The sequence below is a fragment of the Homalodisca vitripennis genome, chromosome X, assembly GCF_021130785.1.
Source record: "Homalodisca vitripennis isolate AUS2020 chromosome X, UT_GWSS_2.1, whole genome shotgun sequence".
NCBI classification, from domain to species: domain Eukaryota; kingdom Metazoa; phylum Arthropoda; class Insecta; order Hemiptera; family Cicadellidae; genus Homalodisca; species Homalodisca vitripennis.
In genome coordinates, this window is record NC_060215.1 from 68,325,393 (window position 1) to 68,339,464 (window position 14,072).

At 39.8% G+C, this 14,072-nt stretch overlaps 1 protein-coding gene across 1 annotated transcript in view; it reads right to left on the reverse strand.

Annotated features, from left to right (window-relative positions):
- LOC124369137 (CXXC-type zinc finger protein 1-like) overlaps window positions 1-14,072 on the reverse strand; it is a 78,415-nt gene that overhangs the window by 18,616 nt on the left and 45,727 nt on the right. Inside the window, 1 exon segment of the mRNA XM_046826909.1 lies at window positions 7,999-8,136. Within this exon segment, the coding sequence (XP_046682865.1) occupies window positions 7,999-8,136 (138 nt within the window).

Sequence of the window (14,072 nt, forward strand, 5' to 3'; positions counted from 1 at the left end):
ATCAATTGGTATACAGGATTGAGAAGACGCTGGCAGCAAAAGAGGTAGCCATAGGTGTCTTTTAAGACATCGAAGGAGCCTTTGACAATACGGCCACTCAGGCGATTATCAATGCGGTCACCAGACGTGGTATTGATGGTCAAATATGTGACTGGATAAGGGCCTTGCCCACAGACAGGGTGGTTGTTACCACCCTTATGAGAGCAAGTGTCAGTGCAAGGACTATGAGGGGCTGTCCACAGGACGGCATCCTTTCTCCTCTCTTGTGGAACCTAGTTGTGGACGACCTGCTAATGTCTTTGAACAGTAGCGGTGTCTTTGCACAGGGGTAAGCAAATGATATTGTGATTCTCGTGAGTGGCAAGTTCAACACAACAGTCATGGAACTGACCAATGCTGCTCTTAACATGGTGGGAAACTGGTGTGATGAGGTGGGCCTCACTGTCACCCCCACCAAGGCTGCTGTGGTTGCCTTTACCAGGAGGCGACAGATGGAGGGCATTGGTCCATTTCTACTTAGATGTTCTTCCATTGAGTTGAAGTCCGAGGTCAAGTATCTGGGCGTGATCCTAGATAGGGTTCTAAACTGGGGACCTCATCTAGAAAGGGTCATCGCCAGGGGGAAATGGTCTTTAATTCAATGCAGACGCATGATAGGTGGGTCTTGGGGATTTAAGCCGAGGCTTTTGTACTGGCTTTACGTTTCCATAGTCAGACCTGTACTAATGTATAGCGCTGTTGTCTGATGGCCAAAAATAGAGGCCAAGATGGTGGTAGCTTGTCTGGCAGGCATCCAAAGGATGGCTTGCCTTGTTATCACTGGGGCTTTTCCTAGTGCGTCGGGTGCAGCTCTATACTGTTGTCTGAACCTCGACCCCCCTGAACATTGTTATTCGGGCTACGGCCAGGAGGAGTGCCTACTGTCTTTAGCAAGCTCTTGTCGGGCTGCAGCAGTGGGCACTGTAGAATTAGCATCGTGATTCAGGAGGATGTTCTGCACATGATCTCTGATCAGATGTCACAAAAGTTTTCCTTTGACAAACCCTTTAGGATTGTGATACCTCCTAGGGGCGATTGGTTGGAGGGAAGGAAACCTCTTCCACCAGCGGAACTTGAATGGTTTACAGACAGCTCTAAAACAAAAAGCGGCACAGGCGCTGGAATTGTGGGGGTGAGACCATGCAGGGAGCTGGTGGTCCCTATGGGTCTGTATCCTACAGTTTTTCAGGCAGAGGTCGCAGCCATTATGGAATGTGCTTGTGAGAATCTTTGTCTGTGATATAGGAATAAGACGATCAATATTTTCACGGATAGTCAGGCAGTACTGATGGCGCTGGACTCTTGTGTGTTGAAAATCCAAACTTGTCTGGGATTGCTATCAAGTCGTTTCTTCACTTGCCAGAATCAACAATGTGACTGTTTGTTGGGTTCCTAGTCATAAGGGGATCCCTGGAAATGAAAGAGCTCATGCCCTGGCCAACCGGGGCTCAGCGTTAATTATGACAGGCCCTCAACCGTTCTGCGGTATTCCAAGGTGTGAATCCTTTGGGGCTGTCTTGAAATGGGTTCGGGCTGAACATGAGAGAAGGTGGAGGTTGCATCCGGGCATGAGAATGAGCAGAATGGTACTACAGTAACCTTCCTCCAGAGTGGCATCTGATCTTCTCTCACTAAATAAATCAATGTCTTCTCGGGTTATAGGTCTGATCACGGGACATGGTCACCTGATGAAGCATATTCACAGAGTCGGCATCCTTCTGGAGGATCCGCTCTGTAGAATGTGTGATGAGCAGGATGAAATTGCTGAAAGTTTGCTCTTTGATTGCCCTTCAATAGCAAGGGAGAGGTATGCCATCTTTGGTAGTTTGGACAAGGGTGGTGAATTTCCCTAGGAGGACCTGATAGGTTGTTTTCGGCGGTTTGTGAAACTGCTGAAATCATAGACTGGTAGGCCTCTTGGTGTGCTTACGGGGTGCGCAAAAGGTCCTTGAGGCTTAAGTGCATGGCAGTAGGCCGCCCCATAAAAGAAGAAGAAGAACCGGACCTCTCCTGAAATACACAGACTATTTTGCACCAAGAGCAGTACTCAACACGAACTGACAGGTCCTTAGAGTTCTTGTTTATTGTCCCTGTCAAGTATATGCTGTTACCCAGCAGTCGCAGAGCAAGGGGCATCTTCAGGTAGAAGTTGTCAGTAATGACACAATAGCCTTTACCAAGACATTCACTCTTCGCCAATAGATTCAGTACAACTTTTTGGGTGAATGGATCTTGTCCCTCTGCCAAGCAGTCCTTGCCCGAGGAGAGCTCAACTCGAACGACATACAATGTTTTCGAGTCTACAAGTTCAAACTTTTTGACTCCAAACCTTGCATGCCGTTTGTTTGGCATGTACTGTATGAAAGCACAACGATTGATCATGCTAACCATACTTTCATCCAAGCTTAGGTTCTGATGTGGAACATAGTGCTGCTTGAACGCACAGTTCACTGCATCCAGGAAAGGTCGGATTTTTATGCAAGGGTCATGGCCTGGTTGACCTTTGGGTATCTCCTCCCTGGATGTGAGATGCAGTATTGTGTTCAACATCTGGAACCTGTGCAGGCTCATGGACTTACCATACCAAGCTATGAACTCAAGGGGATCCGTACACCAGTAGTCTGCCATAGTTTTGCGTCTGGTAAGGCCCATGATGAGTACGATTGCCATAAAAACTGAGTGAAGCCGTGATTTTTCCTTCAGACCCCCAGAACTTTGTTTTTTCTCAGTTTTCTCATGGCATACAAATTAGTTTCCCAGGTGATTACACCAATCTGTCCTTCAGTCAGAAACAAGTTGAAATAATCCAGAGGTTTATGGCTGACAGGGCAATCTCGGGGACCTGGCTGTCTAACTGTTAATTTTGATTCTACATTTACAAGTTCCTCCTCATACACCCGAACCCAAACTCCTGAGCTTGGTAGTGGTGCTGCAGGTTGGTCATCTGCGATGTTAGGGACTGGTTGATCTTGTCTGACGGCTAGTGGTGAAGGTGTCACTTGGTATGCAGCGCTAGCAGCTTGTACATGTTCCTCCCTATCTTCTAGGTCTACCATGTTCCTCATAGGACACCTTATCAATCTAGAGTCATCAGAGTCAAAGTCTGAATCAGGGATAAATAGGTCATCACTCCCTGATGAGTAGTCCAGTAACAATTCACTCAATAGCGATTCTACGTCCGACACATCACTCTCATCTACATCTATTCTTTCATGCACAAGTTCTCTCAGGTCACTGGACCGATCCTTGAAGTTGTCCATTGCGCAGTGAGTTGTAACCAAAGAAGAGTTCGTATAGAAAGAAAAAGACAAAAGGGAAGTAAAATAAAGTACTTAGACCGAGAGAAAACAAATCAATAGCCAAATGGTTTATAGTTTGTAATAGACCTAGGACAAAATAGCAACTAACGATTTGAAATTTAGTAGCACAAAATTTTATTGTCTTGAGTCCATAGGAAAAAGAAACTTATTAGAAAAGAAGAATAAAGTAAAGAAATGATATTTAGAGTGAGAAAACAAATTAATATCCATTTGGTTTATAATGTGTATTAGAAATTCATTCATTGAGGTGCCGGGCTTGGTGGACCTTTCAATTGAAGGAACGTGTGAAATAGCTGCCATTTAAATTCAAGAGTTGAACCTTACCTGTCTAGGTGTGTACCGTGTGCCTTTGGACAACAATTTCAATATGTTTATTGAAGGACTATTCAATTTATTATCTGTATATAATTCTAGGACTAAGTCAAATTCATCTCTGGTATTGTGTGGAGATTTCAATGTAAATATTTTATGTGGTCATATTAATAAGCATATATTTTTAAATATGCAATTTATTATAGTGGTACGGACGATGGCAGATATTATGGAGGGGTAGGATATGCGGTGAAGAAAAATATTACTGAATCAGTAATAGGTTTTACACCAATTAGTGAAAGACTGTGCAATATTAGGTTAAGCGGGAAATTCAAGAATCTTTCGTTAATAAACTTATATGCTCCTATAGAGGGAGGCTGAAGATGAGGAGAAAGATGTATTCTATGGCAGGCTAGAGGAAGAGATAAATAAGCTGCCTCAATATGATGTGAAGTTGGTGATGGGTGATGCTAATGCAAAAGTGGGCAAAGAAAACTATTGGACAGAAGTAGCTGGAAAGGAGAGTTTTACATGATTCAACAAATGAAAACGGGTTGAGACTGCTCACTTTAGCTAGTTCAACAAATATGAAATTATGTAGCACAATGTTCCCAAGGAAAAGAATTCACAAAGCTACATGGTTTCTCCCAGATGGGAAAACAAGCAACCAAATTGATCATGTATTAGTAGACAATAGACATTATAGCAGCATTACAAATGTGCGCACAGTCAGAGGCGCAGAATTTGGTACAGACCACTATTTAGTCTTAATTAGCTTAAGACAAAGAATAAATGTGAATAAAAAGAGAACACCTAGGGAAAGAACAATTAGCGTCTGACAAAATAACAATACCAGAAGTGCAGAGGGAATTTAAAATTAAATTGAGTAATAGATTCCAAATATTGGAAGATGAAAGCATAGAGACACAAATGACTGAGTCAGACAAGATTGGAAAAAACAATGGAAAAAATTTACAAACTATAGTCACTGAAACAGTAAAGGAATGTGTGTGGCACAAAGGAAAAATATGAAGAAGAATCCTTGGCTTACAGAGGAATGCAGGACAGCCGTAAACAAGAGAAGAGAAATAAAGCACAGGTGGTTAGCAAGCAGGAACAATGTGGATGAAGAAGGCAGAAGAATGACAGAACGACTTAGGACAGAATACTGTGAAGCTAACAGAAATACCAGAGTGTACTTAGACGAGCGAAAAGAGACTTCCTAAACGGAAAAACTTACCAAGGCTGAGAATGACAGAACAGCAAATAACGCAAGAGATTTTTACAGAACAATCCGTTTTTTCAAACAAGGCGTCTCAGCAAAAAGCTATGGCATAAAAAGACAAAAATGGACAGTTAGTGATGGACAAAGAATCAGGGGTTAAAAGTGTGGAAAGACTACTTTGAAGAACTCCTGAATTGTGACCACTGTACAAACAGAAGCGTTGACGATGAATTAAATTACCAACATGTACAAAACGGAGGTGATGCCACCTCTACGCAAGAAGTAGAAGACGCGTGGTAGCGAAGCTTAAATGCAATAAGGCTCCTGGTGAAGACGGAATTACAAGTGAGATTATTAACAAGTGGAGGAAAATTCCTGATAAAAGAAATACATAAACTTATTACAAAAAGTATGGGAAGAGGAAATTATACTGGAGGTATGGAGAGAAAGCAGTGGTAAATTCCTCTGCACAAAAAGGGGGATAAACAATTATGTTCTAATTATAGAGGAATATCTCTTTTGAACACCGTCTACAAGATATTTTCAAAAATATTACCATCAAGATTAAGTCCTTATACTGAAGCAATAATTGATGAACAGGCAATCAGGATTTATGAAAGGCAGGTCCACAATAGATCAAATTTTCCTACTTAAACAGGCAATTTCAAAATATTATGAGTTCAACAAAGGCTTCTATGGAATTTTTTATAGACTTCAAGAAAGCTTATGACAGCATAGATAGGAATGCTCTGTTCAAGAAGATGGAAAAACATGGAATCCCGCAAAAACTGATAAGACTGTCAAAAAATGTGTATAAGTGACTCAAAGGCCAAAATAAGAATAGATGGAGAAATGTCGGAAAACTTCCTTATCAACACTGGAGTAAGACAGGGAGATGGGATTTCTCCCACTCTCTTCAACCTGGCTGTGGAAGAGGCATTACAAAAAGTTAAAAGACTACAAAGAGGGGTTAAATTAGGAGTGGGACCTGAACATAATGGCATTTGCGGATGATGTAGTGATCTTGTCAGAAAGTTTGGATAACCTCTCCACACTAACAAAAAGTTTTATTAAAGAATGTCAAACAGTAGGCTTAGAGCTAAATGAAGATAAACTAAAATTATTCATTTTGGAAGACATGCTGGAAATGTGTAGAACAAACTTAAGCATTGACAACTACTCGATTGACTGTTGTGTAGAAAGTTTTAAATATTTGGGTGTAACAATAAAACAGCAAAAACGTGGAGGATATAGAGATACAAAGCAAATTAGCTAATGCAAATAGGTGTCTTGGGGCGTGTACAAGACTCTTTACGTCAAGATTGTTGTCACAATGCTCCAAAATAAGAATTTAATAAAACAATCATTCAACCAGTCCTAATGTATGGAAGTGAAACATGGACATTAACGAAGAAAAATGAGGGGCGGTTGATTGTTTTTGAGAATAAAGTTCTCCGAAAAATATTTGGACCAATATGTGATGAAAGGGGTTGTGGCGAATAAGAAAAAATAGAGAATTACGCAATGTATACCAAGATCCTGATATTGTGGCTTTGGTGAAGGCAAAGAGAATTAGCTGGCTAGGACATGTACATCGGAGGACAGGAGGGCACAAGGTTAAAAGAGGTCTACCAGGCGGTACCGACAGGAAGGCGCCCTTTGGGTAGGCCAAAGATAAGATGGTGCGATCAAAGTGGTCGAAGATGTGACCCGGTGTGGAGGGTCTGTTGGATCTGGCGGAAGACAGGGTGGCGTGGAAGAGGCTCATAGACGAGGCAAAGAATCGACTGAGATTTGTTATGCCCCGGCAGTAAGTAAGTAAGTATATTTTTAAATCTGTTGACAAATTTTAATTTAATGACAACTATTAATGAAATAACTAGGCCTGGTTTAGGTCAAGATTCTTGCCTTGATAATATAACCACTACAATACATCCTGATAGGATGTTTTTGTCTAAAGTTGAGCCTGTGATTGTTTCTGATCATTTTGCAATCATTATGGGCTGCCAGTTGTAGTGTACATTTACTGATGGTGCTGATATGGGTGCAGCAAGGATAATAAGACCTATTGATTGTGTGAGCTCACGTTATTTTGCAGCGCTATTAAGTAAAACAAGTTGGCTGTTTCTCTACACCCTTTTAACAGTAGATGAGAAGTTTGATTGGTTTTTACTACTATTTAAACTACTTATTAAACATTGTTGACTTTGTGTTTCCTGGAAAACTGTTTATAGTAAATGTACATCTCATAAAGCTAATTGGTATAATGATGATCTTAGACGTCTAAAAGATCAGTGTTTGTTTATGTACGAAAAATTTAAATACAATGGTTTAGCATGTTATAAGGATTGTTTTAATCATTTAAGGTGTAAATACAGGAGATCCGTTAGGGAGGCAAAGAGATTTTATAGCTGTAATTGAGTTGTTAATGCTAAGAACAAACCCAAGGAAATATGCGCACTTGTAAAGGAGAATTCAAGCAAAAATGATAAGCCTAGGGTTAAAAATTGTAGATAATTAACGATAATAAATGTTTTTGAAGATTAAAATTGAATATATTTATTTTCCTCAGTCTCCCAATTGCTAAACTACACAGTGTGAAAACTACACAGATTATACATCTTATAGGTAGTTTTTTCCAGTCTTTTGTGACCCCAACAACATGACTCATGCACCTTATTACCTATTGGTTTAGAACTCCTAGTCCAGACAAAAACCAGTCTTCAACTGGAAAATGGTGTAAAATCAAAGTATTTTCCTGAATTGTAAAGCCTGGGATTCGTAAAAGCTCTTGCCCTGGAAAATGTTGCTACAAATATTGCAACGTAACTCTCTGATAGAAAGTGCTACATAAAATTCTCCATTTGTTATGATACCATGCTAGATCTAAAAATGCAAACAGTATGTTACATTTCTTACATTAAGACAAAGATATGCTTAACAAAAACATTGTTTGCACATGTAACATGCATGGTCTGAAAAAATTATTATTAGTAAAACAGATATAGTACATATGATCATTGACTTGTAAGTTCATTATGTATAATATAATATGGACAAGGCAGTGTATGAATTAAATAAGATTAATGCAATAAGTAGTACCTGACGAACTCGTTCCATGTCAATCTCAGCTCGACGCAGCTTCTCCCAACAATAGTGCTTGAGACAAGATTTTTTTGATTGCCGACAAAATTCTCCTGTGAGGTCAAACACATTAGTGACCAGCGGGCAACCACACACCTGTAAATGATTGAATCTTCATGTTACTGTCATATAACAGCTCTTTGTTTAAGCTATTGTTCAAGCAGAGTCACAGTATGGTTTTCAGTAGTTCATCTAGAATGAACCAATAATAAAAAAGGGATCCGCCTCCATTTTCTGATTTGCCATCATCTAGTTTCTGCCACAGTGATCACCATTTACTACTGACTACTAGTCAGTTTTCAGAGGCTGATCATTCAGTACAGACTTTATATGACCTGCATTTTTTTAGTTCAGTTTCAATAATCAGTGTTCTGTTTTTAATAAGTGCATGTTTTATAGATAGTGTGTGTGCAAGGAGTTGACACACAAGTTTAAGTCTTGTGCATGTCATAAATGGTCTAGTATGATTTATTTATTTAAAATCCTATTTCCTTAATCTTTTAACCACTGTAGACGAGTGTACTCGCAAGCAGAGCACTTGTCATCATCACTACTGTAGAGTATTCTCGTACAATGCTATCAGCGCTCTGGCAAAGTCACTTGAGCTATTTTGCGGCACTAATCAGCTGTCTGATAAGTATTCTAATTGGCAGGGAGTTGGAGCGAGATCTTATATGGTGTGTGGGAGACTGGTAGGAGGGGCGGGGAAGTGGGAAAACTTGAGTGGGAGGAGCAAGAATTACTTTGTCATTAGAACTGTTGTTTTCAATCCATTTACGAGGGTAATTCGGAAAGTAAGGTCCGTTTTTTTATTTAAAAAAAACCCCAACAGATTTTTTCAAAAAACTTGTTTTATTTGATTCCTGACATCAATCACTATTTTCTACATAATTTCCACTTTTGTTTAAACGATCTACAAGTTTTTGAATGCCGGTGTCATAGAAGTCGGCCGCCGCCGTCGAGTGACGACGCAAATGCCGGTGACGTCGAGTGACGCCACTCCATCGACTGGCGTTTTGTTGCTGGGGTTATGTGGGAAACCTATGTCTCGTCACCCGTCACAATGTGGTCTAAAAGGTTATCACCTTCCTGATGATATTGGATCAAAATTTCAAGAGCAATACCCATTCTTCTTTTTTTGTGTTCCTCAGTAAGCAGCCTGGGAACCCAACGCGAGCACAATTTGCGAAAATCCAAAATTTCAGAAACAATTTTAACCCTCTAAGTGGCGGTAATATGTTGCTGGAATGGCGGGCTATTTTTCAGGAGTCAAGCAGGACTATCTTATAATTTTAAAATAAAATGCAAATTCTAATATGAGCAATGCTTGATATATATCAATTTTTTCGTAATAAACTACAGAATAACATAGTATAGTTATTTTTTACATACCTTAACCTTTTTTTTATGATATCTACACAAATGTTCGAAAAAACGTTTTTTCTCCACCAAACTTTTCATTTTTTACGTTCTGTAACTTTAAAAAATTTCATTCCTAGGAGATTATGTTAAATGCAACCTTTATTCACAATTTAATTCTAAACAAAAAACCTTCAATAATATTTTTTTCTATTTACAACACTGAAAAAGTTATATGGGAAAAACTGAATCTAGAAAAAACACTTTTTCTAGTCAGAATCGCTAGAAGTTGCTTGCCTTTTCCTCCCTGTTGTGTAAGGCCTATAAAAGTGCTGGAGTTTAGGGTAACAAAGAGGGTGAATACCGCAGTTTACACCCTGGACCCAATAAACGCTTCTTTTTCTTTTCACATTAGGGTCTTTCGCACAAATGATGCACACTTCTTTGATTTTTCCCATCTAAATGGGCAATTTCATGGGCACTTTGACTTTCATGAGCCACAGTAGGTGAAGGAGTTGTATCATTGGAAACCAGTCCTTGTACTATACTATCAACAAAATCATCCCTTGCCATGGGTTTATCTGAATTTTTGGAGTATAGGATGTAAGCATTGAATACTGCAGTGTCAATTAGTTGTACACTATTTTTTTTCAGTAAAAATAACAGACCGCGGGAGAAAACTTAGGATTATTGGTACTTTGGGATTATACCTATTTGGGATTATAGAACGAAAAAACTACTCTTTAATTACAAAATTACAAACTTACAAGCATTTCCAGGTATTGTTGTCTCTGTTATCTTATCTTTCTCGAGAATCCCGATTATGGCAGGCCGCGCGGCATCACATGATTTGCACAGTACATAATTGCCTTTCCATTACAATTGAATTTATATTTCTGATCAGCCCCTCTAGAGTTTGATATTTTACTGATAGGTACTATCTCGAGGGATGTTTTTCTTTCGTTGACATCAGCATGGAGGCACTCGCATTTTGGGTGGCGGAAACGTGATCAAGAATAAAAACAAGTTTTGAGTGTTTTTTTTAATAAAGAGTTTAGTTTTAGTTTGGTAATGTTTGTTTTTGTTGAATTTTTGTGTTTGGAGAAATGTAAGAGGTAAAACACGGAAGTACAACAAAGCGAACGCGAGACTCTGCAATCACGTTATCTACTAGACCGCTCGACTTTGACCTCTGTCTGAGGATGGGGAGGGGTTTGCGATAAGACAATTCCTGTTTTATATTGACAAAATATTGTTTTACGCTAATCTAGTAATCAGTAGAAGCAAAATTTCAAATAACGATTCATGTCTGGGTGTGGTCGGTATACAGTAGACTCCCGTAAGTTCGGCCTCGGTTAGTTCGGCCGCCGCTTAGTCCGGCCGGTCGGGCTGAGCATGAGTCACACGCACTTGGCGCCAGCCAGAAAGCGGGCAGCACGTCTCTACTAACAGTGCCGTTGTATTCTTTGGTTAGTTTTACTGCTCTGTCAAACAGCTCATCAGTTCGTCTCGAACATTCATACTGGGTGGGTGCTCGTCATTTTTACAGTAGACCTACAAAGTCAGTTATTTTCTTTTAGTTTGCGTTTTGTACTGTTGTTTATTTACTCGTGGGTTTCTGTGATTTCTTTTGTGTATGTACAGTACTGTTGTTTTCATAGTTTTTGTGTGTGTGCGTGTGTGTTTGAACAAAAACTGTTTTGCATCGTGTTTTAATCTGTTTTTAAAATGAGTGAAATGCGTAAACGTAAGTACAAGTCAATGGAACAGAGACTACAAGCTCTGGAGAGATTAGACAAAGGAGAATCCGTGCAAAGTATTTGCAAGGATTTAAAAACGTGGGCAAAAGTACAGTCAACGACTGGCGACGCAACAGAAAAAGTATTGAAGGCTTTTGTACACAAATTGATATACCGAAAAAGTTCTAGAAAAGCGTTGCACACTAAGGAAGGCCAAACACGAATTGGTGGAAGATGCTCTATGGTTGTGGTTCGTTCAAGAACGAAGACGAGGAACGCCATTAAGTGGACCAATATTAAAAGAAAAGGCCATGATCTTACACTCAAAAGCTTCAACCAGAAGAGGCGTTCGTGGCTAGTGATGGATGGCTCTCTCGTTGGAAAAAAGAGACACGGCGTACATTTTATTGGAGTTTGTGGTGAGAAGTTATCAGCAAACCCAACAGCGCCACCGACTTTTCTGCAAGATTTTTAAAAATTATCGATGATGAAAACTTTTGCCCAGAGCAAATATACAACATTGACGAAAAACTGGGTTAAATTTTAAACTTCTGCCTAGAAAAAACATTTGCCACCCCGCAAGAAACGTCTGCTCCAGGGTTTAAAACCAGCAAAGACAGGATAACAGTCGCCTTGTGTTCAAATGCTTCGGGGACTCACAAGTTACCCCTATTTGTCATTGGCAAAGCAGCAAAACCGAGAGCGTTTAAGAACATAAACATGGACGCTCTCCCAGTGTATTATCGGTCACAGAAATCAGCGTGGATGGAACACGTACTTGTTCAGAGAATGGTTTGTATGCGAATTTGTTCCCAAAGTGAAAAAACATTTGGCAAAATCGAAACTCCCCGCCAAAGCACTTCTACTTCTTGACAACGCGCCTACTCATGATGAACATCTTCAGTGTGACGATGAAAAAGAAATTAAACTGCTGTTCCTACCACCCAATGTAAACCAGTCTTCAACAGCCGATGGACCAGGGGGGTCATTGAGTGCTTCAAGAGGAAGTATCGTCGTAAGCTACTTTCGGAAGTTCTTTCCAAACTGGAGACTGATGACAGCTTAGACCTTACCAAAGTGTTGAAGTCAGTTAACATGAAGGATGTTGTGTACATGTCGGCCAAGGCATTACGACGAAATTACCACCATCCACGTTTGTAAAGTCTTGGAAAAAACTTTGGCCAAATATAGAAGATAGCGTAGATCAAAAACAACACAACAGCAGATGAGCCAAACAACATTCTTGATGGCGAACCTGATGACAATGCAGCTCTATTGCACGACCTTCAGCAACTACCGAACTGTGGTCCCATTGTTGAAGAAGATGTTTTGGAGTGGATCAACATGGAAAAGGAGCTAGACAACGAGGTTCTGATTGATGACGAAATCGTCGAGTGTGTCATTCGCCAGGACAACGAGATGAATAACGACGCAGATGGTGCTGAGATTGAAGAGGAAGACGAAGAAAATAAAATGAGCCACGCTGAGGAAAAAGCAGCTTTGCAACTGGCAGCTACTTACATCGAACAGCAAAAAGAAGCAACTGCAGTCGATGTAATTTTTATTAAGAAGTGGCGTGAGTTTGCACATAAAAAATCATTAGAAAACAAAAATTCAGAAAAAAGTGACAGATTATTTTAAGTGTTAAGAAGCTAAACCACCAATGTACAGTGCAGTACTGTATTATTTTATTTTATTTCATTAGGTCTGTGGTTTTGTAAATATAAAGCGTTACTCTGTGTTGTATTCTATGTGCAAGTGTTTGATTCCTACACGCATTGATTCCCCAACATATGCAGTATTACCGTGTTTTATTGGTAAGTACAAATTTAAAATTAGTTTAGTAGTTAATTCTGTGTTGGTAATGTTTGGAAAGGTTAATTTTACGGTTATTTCATAACTTTTATTGAAAAATTACCCTTGCAAACAATAAATGGGCATTTTTTAAATAGGCATCGGTTAGTTCGGCCGCTTTTTAAGTTCGGCCTAGGGTCCGGTCCCGAGGTGGCCGAACTTACGGGAGTCTACTGTAATCCCAAAGTACCGGATTATTTCAGTTAGTACCATTGATTATTTCATCGTGATGTTCATGATACTATATGAAATGTATTTGAAATTTAGTGGTGAATGCAACTGTGCAAACTAGGCGTAAAAATAATTATCGGTTGCCTAGCAATAAGCAGCAATGTGAAGCAACTTCTAAGACGTCGCTTGCCACGTCACAGCGGCGTAAATAGAACGTCTCAGACGTCACTTGCCACTTAGAGGGATAAACAATGTGGTTCTACTCACGTTTGGAAATTCTATTGCTAATGAAGAAACAGTGAATCGCCGATCTTCACGAATGTTTTCATCGACGGCTTTCACCAAATCTTCGGTGATCACTGACGGACGACCAGATCATGGTTCGTCATGGACATTTTCCCGTCCATGTTTAAAAGCTCTCACCCACTTCCGTACTTTGCTGTTACTTATTGCATTTGGACCATACACTTCACTTATCTGTTGATGAATATCCGCTGCTGAAACGTTCCTTGCTGTCAAAAACCGTATCACAGACCGTATTTCACAGCCGGCGGGACGTTCAATAGTTTTAAACATTTTAAAAAGGCACAGAAAACAGCAGACTACAACGATTTCACTGCAAATGGCGTCGTTCTGCGCACAATGCATGCCGGGAGTCAGGCCGTATGCGCATTTCGCTGCTTGCTTACTGTTTGTCTGGTTAACGTGAATCGGACCTTACTTTCTGAATTACCCTCGTACAAAACATAACTTCCATGTATTTACAATATTTGCTCTAGTTATATTTGCAATATCGAGTTCTGAGTTGGGAATTTATGATGATCTTTCAGAAGATGATGATATCAATGGATATCATTGATGGATATCAATGACGATTTATTTACTTGACTCATCCTGTTGACTGAAAAA